Below are 7500 nucleotides of genomic sequence, written 5' to 3'. Positions count from 1 at the left end.
ATAAATAATAAAAAAATAGATAAATAAATAAAGTGTGTGTGTGTGAAAAAGGACCACCCAAGCTGTTTCATTTCACGTGTTTATGTGATGTTAGATATATACGACTGAAGATAATCCATTTGACGGAAACTTCCAAGTTGATGAATTTCTTGACACTTTTTCAGAGCTGGTGGGAAGCATAATACACGAGTGGCTGTGATTGCTGTATAAATGTGTGATTGACTTGTAGGATTTTCGTGATTTTTGTCTTGCTCATTTGTTTGCTTACAAAGACTTTCAGAATGGTATTTGGTGTTGAAAGTTCTAGATGATGATTTGGTGTGTGAGGTGGGCTGTTGTGGTGTAGGTGTTATTGGACTTGCGTGGGTTGGTGATACAAGTATGTGTGTAGCACTGATGACATGCACATGCACACACACACACACACACACACACACACACACACACACACACACACACACATGGACAAACACACACACACACACACGCACACACACACACACACATGCACACACAGACAGACATGCAGTGCTCAAAATTAGTTTTCAAAGTTAGTCGGCCGTATGGCCAGTAATGCCAGAAGTTAGCCGGTCATTCAAATTTTTTACCGGTTGTCTAATTTAATTAGTAATCAAAAGCAGTTAGTAATCAAAAATTAGTAATCTCTAATTTAATTAGCAATCATAAACCAAGAAACAAGAGTCAGTTGAATACACATATTACTAAGGAAGTAGGCATTAGTTTACAACATGAAAGCACCTAAAATTGCAGTAACTAACAAAACATAGCAAACTGTGAACTGCTTTCCTTTATAATGTTACAGTTTTACATCAAATTAAGCAATTTACTCTAACACCACACTATAAGCATATTTGTTCGAACATAACTAGTTACTACAGATCTGAGATGCTATTCTGACATCATGCAAGTTGTGCTAGTGCATGTGACGATGCAAGTTGTGGTAGTGTGACGATGCAAGTTGTGGTACTGTGACCATATTTCACTCATCATTCAAGATCCAAGAGTCCCAATCATCCAGAGATACCGACTGCTCTGCCTCACATATTGTTTCAGTTGTATCATTGATCGCTGAAGTGTCTTCTTGTTGATGAATGGTCTCGCTGCTGCATTCAATTTTTATTTTTTTGGGATGACTTTCATGACGAGTTCTTGAACAGTCTGACCACCATAACTGTACAGCAGCGCTTGAATCAAAATTTTCAAGTTCAGTTCCCTCAACACTGACCTCTAGCAGATCAGATAACGTCTCCTGACTAAGACTTGTTCTACGATCAGTTTTAATAAGTTTTAAGCGGGAGAAAAGGCGTTCTACTTTTGCAGTACTAAACGGTAAGCTGAAAAGGAGCTGTGCAATAGCAACTAAATTCCTAAATTGCGTGCAGTCAGGTCCAAACGCCAAGCGGTACCAAACATGTTGATACCCATCTCTGTCCACTCGAAGATATTGATGTGCATAGTCAAGCATCTCCTTGGCTTCTTCCTGAATTGCTGCTAGATCAGTAGCCTTGGCCTCGAGAGGAGCTTGGAAATTCTCAACTAGCATTGAAACAGCCTCTGTAAGCTGATGAGAGAAAGACTCATCGGTTTTGTGTGAGTACCAGGCTTGTGTGTCCAAGAAAACCATAATAGCCCTCATAAGTTTTGTGTCTGACCATGAAAGTCTTTCCTTCAATTCATCATCCAATCTTCTCAGATCACTTAAAGCTTACTGTCTGCAGCTGTTCACAACAACATCATTGAAGTGATGTAATTCAATTCCTTGATACGTCATTTTGCCATCTGCACTTTCTATTAGATTGTCCATGACACATCTGCTTGCAAACCAATTGGTTAAGGGAGTTTCTTTCAACTGTTCCATGGCTCGGTGACTTTTGAGTACTGATTGAATTGCCTTAATGATATCAAGATCATCTTCCTGTAAAGACAAGCTCAGACTAGCGGCGGGATCTAAAATATCTATGTAATGGGCACAGGACAGAATTATTTTTGCATGAGTCCACTTTGTCAAATAACCTTTTAGACGCTGCCGATCAGGGCTTCTAAGACTAGCATCTTCACAGAGGCTTGCTAGGTGGTTCATGTAAGCCCCATACCTATCGAGAACTCTGTGGAGTGCTCTTCGCTTATGAACAATCCATCTGCTTCCTGATGCTCTCACTGGTAGGTTGCCACCCCTTGGAAAATTGTATACTTCTTTCAAATCGTTCACAATAGCCCTCAGTTCCCTACATTTCTTGGGAGACTTGTTGTAAAGATAATAGATCCTAAGAAGCATTTCATCTATTTCTTTAAATACTGGATTGGAGAGAGCGTCTCTGCTTGCCAGTTCTAGTCGATGGGCAAAACACCACATCCAGAAAATCCATGGCAGAACATTCTGAACTTTTGCTTTTAGTCCACGTATCTCTGAGATGTTTACAGCAGCACCATCAGTTCCCACACCAACAAGAATTGGCAAATTTTTGACTTGCAGCACATTTTCTGGATTCATCAAATCTCTTATACCCATATCTTTCAGAGCTTCTTGTAGGCAATCGAAGAGTCCAGCAGAATCAGCCTTAGACGGTTCCAGTACTTTGAAGTATCGACTTCGAGTTATTAGCTTTTCAGAGGTGTGATCACTCTCAGAATAGATGATTGCAAACAACTCATTCTCCACTTTTCCTTTGTCAGCTGAACTATCCATCAAGATGCTGAAGAAAGGTGCTGCCACTGTTTGTTTGAAATGCTGTCGCTGACTTTCAGCAATATAATGCACAAAGTGACTAGCTGCTACATCAGTTGAATATGCCTCTCCCAGCTCAACACCATGTCGTTTTTCAAGAGCACAGATAGATGGATATTTTACAAATGGAAAGTTTTCTTTTGCCAGAAAATAACATATTTCAAATTTCTTCATCATCCTTGCTTTGGTCTCCAGCTTCATCTTAAAACTTCTGGCAATCTCACTGTAATCCGTCACTGGCTCTCTCCTCTCTCTTGCTGTTTCTTTTCGCTTGTAGGACATTGCAGCTTGATGCTGAGCACTCCCAGCATGATCAATGACATTGTTGGTTCTGTGATTTCTTGACCCATCAATCCACGTTCTGGAGAAATGCTTAGTGCCACATACCTTAGATTGGTATGTTCGACACACCTCACACCACAAAATATCAACCATTGAAGGATTATCTTTCATCACTTCACATTTAAGCCATGACATAGTTTGATAATCAGCTTCATGACTTCTTTTCCACCCCATAAATGTTTCTTTTGATATATGACGTCTGCATGTGGTTGATGACACATTTTGACGTACTGGTGTTTTTGCAAGCTCTGGAATGGTTGTAATCGGATGACTATTTGTAATCTCCCTTTGGTCTTTCTGTACATGTTTGTTCTTGTTACTTAATAACCAGGAATCAAGAGTTTGCTTGATCTTGGAAGACTTGCTTTCAGAACCCTTTGGCTTAGTAGCAGTGGCAGCCATAGCACGTTGAGTTGTGCGAGAAGCATTGCCATATGCCGGCTTGTCACCATTTTGACTTTCTTGGGCTGCAGTGTGGTGTGAGTCAACAGGTATGCCAGAATCTTCATGCATAGTTTCTACTGTAATATCCATGTTCGAAGGTATTGCACAAACCCTTGGGCTCTTAGGTTGGAATCCAGACAATGACCATGACTTTGGTTCAATTCTCTTTGACTTTCTTGATTTTCTAAGGGTTTTCATTACAACAAATTCACTGGCATTCTCATCATCACTGAAGCCAAAGGTAGATTCAAGTTTGTCAGAGTCAGACTCATCACAGCAATCAGAGGCAGGAATGTCACTTTCGGCATGGTAACTGAGATTAGTGGCTGATCTGGGTAGCAAAGGCACAAAGTGATTGAGTTGAACATTTCCCTTAAGAGTTGCTGGCTGAGTTGTGCTAGACCACATGATATGAATATCATTATTTTGACTTGTTGCAGATTCCAAAGGTTGTACAATGGTATTCATAAAGGGGCGGATACGTTGGTTAACCTCAGGGTAGTGCATGTTGATGGAACAACCAATTGCTGCAGCTGCACCATAGACTTGCACCATCCCACACCAACTTCCAAATTTCTTTGTCTCATTGCCCTCCTTCACCACAGCTAAAGCTAGACTGTCCTCAGTGCCCTTTCCCACTTCCTTTGCGGCTTTGAACACGCTGTAACTCTCATCAGAAAGAAACGTGGCAATGAGTGAAGAAGGATTCACACCTGGACAAGACGAAGATTTTTCAATCAAAGCAGCTGCAATTGCCTGTGGCTTGTTGCAGAGCTGTTCTGCAACTTGCTGACGGAGTTGCTTGTGATTTTCTTCCTTTCCTGTCAAGGACATTGCAACAGCCCGAAAAAAGCAATTGCCATCAGCTCCCACACACACAGGCTTATGGGTCACCGGAGCATCATTTGGGTAAAGAAACTGCGCAACTGGGTCCAGAGACATAACGCTCTAACAATGAATTGAAAGGCAAAAAGCAACGCGGAAGTTTCAACAGATGTTAGTATACCATAATTAACGTCATTAAGTACTCATGTTCCATGTACCATAGCAAATCTTTACACAGCATGACCACTTAACTGATTGTATCATAATTCACGAGAGATGTTATGGCATTTCATAGTAACACAACAATAGCTAAACGGTCCTCTCACAAGACTTAGATAAACATGCAGGGCTGTCCCTCTCATGCAGACATGATTGAGGCCTGACAAATAAGGTAAAAGTTGGGCGGTGCTATAGATTGTAGAGTACAAATTCAGAGGCCAACACATGAACAGAGACTAAATAGATGGTGCTAAATGATGTACATAGCTAACATATAATATCACATAGCTATGTAGACTAGCTATACACTTAATTGGCTCTTCATAGAGCTGGGATAGCTCTTCTCATCACTAATTAATGACCTACAAAAGTTGACCGGTCACCTTGACCGGTAATTAGCAACTATCACCGGTCATTATCCAAATATGATCGGCCATTGACCGATGACCGGCAGTAATTTTGAGCACTGAAGTCTCACATGCACACACAGACATGCACACACACAGACGTGCACACACATGGACAAACACACACACACACACACACATGGACACACAGATGCACAGACACACACATACACGGGCACACACGCATGCACACACATGGACAAACACACACACACACACACACATGGACACACACATGGACAAACACACACACACACACACAGACAAGCACACACACACACACACACACACACACACACACACACACACACACACACACACACACACAAACACAGTGACATTAGTTTTTGTTGGTAGGTTCTGGTTCTGGTGGTGTGTGCGAAACAGAAAGAATCACAACTCGCTATGGTGATCGTAGGTACACAGATAACTCATCACAATACAATATTCTGTTATTGATATTAACTAACAGTTTAATGTGTATTTTTGTATTTTAGTCTGAACACAGGATTTACGACTTTATTTAACTATCAAAGGAGGGTCAGTTTTTACTCTTAACTATGTTCCTTGTTAATAATGACATTGCTTGTTTGTTTTATTATTCAAGGTGCTTCGTGCTGTTTCAACAATCACAACAACGCATGAGCTTGGCCACAACTTTGGCTCATGGGTAAGTTACGTGTGTATTGTTTACATAAATCAATTGTTATGGTGTGTAAGAACACACACACACACACACACACACACACACACACACACACACACACACACACACACACACACACACACACACACACACACACACTCACACGTGCACACACACACACACACATATGCACACACACATGTAGGTATGTAGAAACTTGACGTTGAGGATCGATGTGGTAGGTTTCTTTATCTTTTTTACTTTCTTGTTTCAGCATGATGAAGCGAGTGAAGAATGCAGTCCTGGTGAGTTTGGTGATTCGAATGGAAACTACATCATGTTTGCCAGCGCAACAGATGGATCTAAGTCAAACAACCAGCAAGTAAATTGATCTATTATGTTGGAATAGTCCAGAGACATATTCTTGCTAGCAAGCTGGTCACATTGAATCGTGAATTTTGTGTGTGTGTGTGTGTGTGTGTGTGTGTGTGTGTCACTGTGTGTGTGTGTGTGTGTGTGTGTGTGTGTGTGTGCGCGTGCATGCGTGCATGCATGCGTACGTGTGTGTGTTGCTTCTATTACTTGACATTGCAATGTTTTCTATTAGTTTTCTCCATGCAGCAAGCCTGTTATGGCTGATGTGATCAGCGCCAAAGGAGGATGCTTTGTAGCAGGTTTGAACTGCAGAGTGGATGTTATCAGTATGTACACTTTTTTTGTCAATGTCATTTTTGTGTTTATGCTCTTTGTATGTTTCACATCTATTCACCTTCTAACAACACTCTCGTAGCAAATCCAGATCCACAATGTGGTAATGGAGTCGTGGAAGGCGATGAAGAGTGTGACTGTGGATCAAGTGATGTAGACAGTTGTAAGGCAGTAGATCCATGCTGTAATCCAGGCAACTGCACTCTAATTGAGGGAGCAAAGTGCAGGTAATTTGACACAAAAATTGTTTACTTAAAATTTTTAATTTAATTTTAATTTTTGTTTTAATTATTTTTATTATTTTATTAATTTTTGTTTTGTAATAATTTTTATTTTTTATTTCATTTTTGATTGTAATTATTTTCTATTTTTTATTTAGTTTAATTTTCATTTAATTTTTGTTTGTAATAATGTTTATTTAAATTTCAATATTTAGTTTAATTTTTTTATCTAATTTTCATTGTCGTGCTCAACCAGATCAGTCTGGTTTGTAAAGTCTATTACAAGTACCGGAAGCAAACCCTGCTTCAGAAGTACTTAGATCATCACGGCTGTCTAGAAAGAAGACATGACTTTACGAAGGATCCGAGTAGATTCCAGAAGCACTGTTTTCTGTAAGTGCTGCAGGTTGTGATGACCTGGAATAATGTCCAGCCACCGTGCAATACCTGCGTGCACTGTGCCCAAAGCTTCCAAGACCACCAGAACCACCAGTGTTCGACAATGCCACATGCGGCTTATCTCCACTCGCAAGTCGCTGTACTTCACCAACTTCTTAGCATGTTTCTTGCCAATGTTGCCATCAGCAGGACAGCTGATATCAATAAGAAGACAAGTGTTTGATATTCAATTTTTTATTTTTTATTTAATTTTTATTTTTTATTTTATTTTTTGTAATAATTTTTAATTTTTTAATTTGTGTTGCTTTATTTTAATTTTTTATTTTGTTGTAATTATTTTGTTTTTATTTAATTTTTGTTGTAATTATTTTTAATTATTTATTTCAATTTTTGTTGTAATGTGTCATTATGCCCCTCCATAATGGGCAAGTGGGGTCTTTACCCCCATCTGGGCGCTCACCAACCCGGCAGGTGAGCCCAGCGGGGTACATGTTTCCGTGTAGTCCATACGGCGATCAATGACTAGCCAATTTGATATAGATT

At 39.9% G+C, this 7500-nt stretch overlaps 2 protein-coding genes across 2 annotated transcripts in view; one reads left to right on the top strand and one right to left on the bottom strand.

The window, feature by feature from the left end:
* Positions 1-7500, top strand: part of LOC134197635 (disintegrin and metalloproteinase domain-containing protein 10-like) — a 17348-nt gene that overhangs the window by 6391 nt on the left and 3457 nt on the right. Inside the window, exons 11-19 of the mRNA XM_062666980.1 lie at positions 95-169; positions 230-284; positions 347-379; positions 5341-5401; positions 5481-5523; positions 5591-5653; positions 5904-6011; positions 6237-6303; positions 6420-6564. Coding sequence (XP_062522964.1) covers positions 95-169; positions 230-284; positions 347-379; positions 5341-5401; positions 5481-5523; positions 5591-5653; positions 5904-6011; positions 6237-6303; positions 6420-6564 — 650 coding nt within the window. The remainder of the gene's footprint in view (positions 1-94; positions 170-229; positions 285-346; positions 380-5340; positions 5402-5480; positions 5524-5590; positions 5654-5903; positions 6012-6236; positions 6304-6419; positions 6565-7500) is intronic.
* On the bottom strand, positions 1727-5090 carry LOC134197228 (uncharacterized). Its single transcript, XM_062666512.1, has one exon. It carries the CDS (start codon positions 4472-4474, stop codon positions 1727-1729), a length of 2748 nt encoding a protein of 915 aa, XP_062522496.1. The 5' UTR covers positions 4475-5090.

The sequence above is a fragment of the Corticium candelabrum genome, chromosome 22, assembly GCF_963422355.1.
Source record: "Corticium candelabrum chromosome 22, ooCorCand1.1, whole genome shotgun sequence".
In the NCBI taxonomy this organism is placed as follows: Eukaryota; Metazoa; Porifera; class Homoscleromorpha; order Homosclerophorida; family Plakinidae; genus Corticium; species Corticium candelabrum.
The sequence above is the reverse complement of the archived record's forward strand: the minus strand, read 5'-3'. Positions and strand labels throughout refer to the sequence as shown.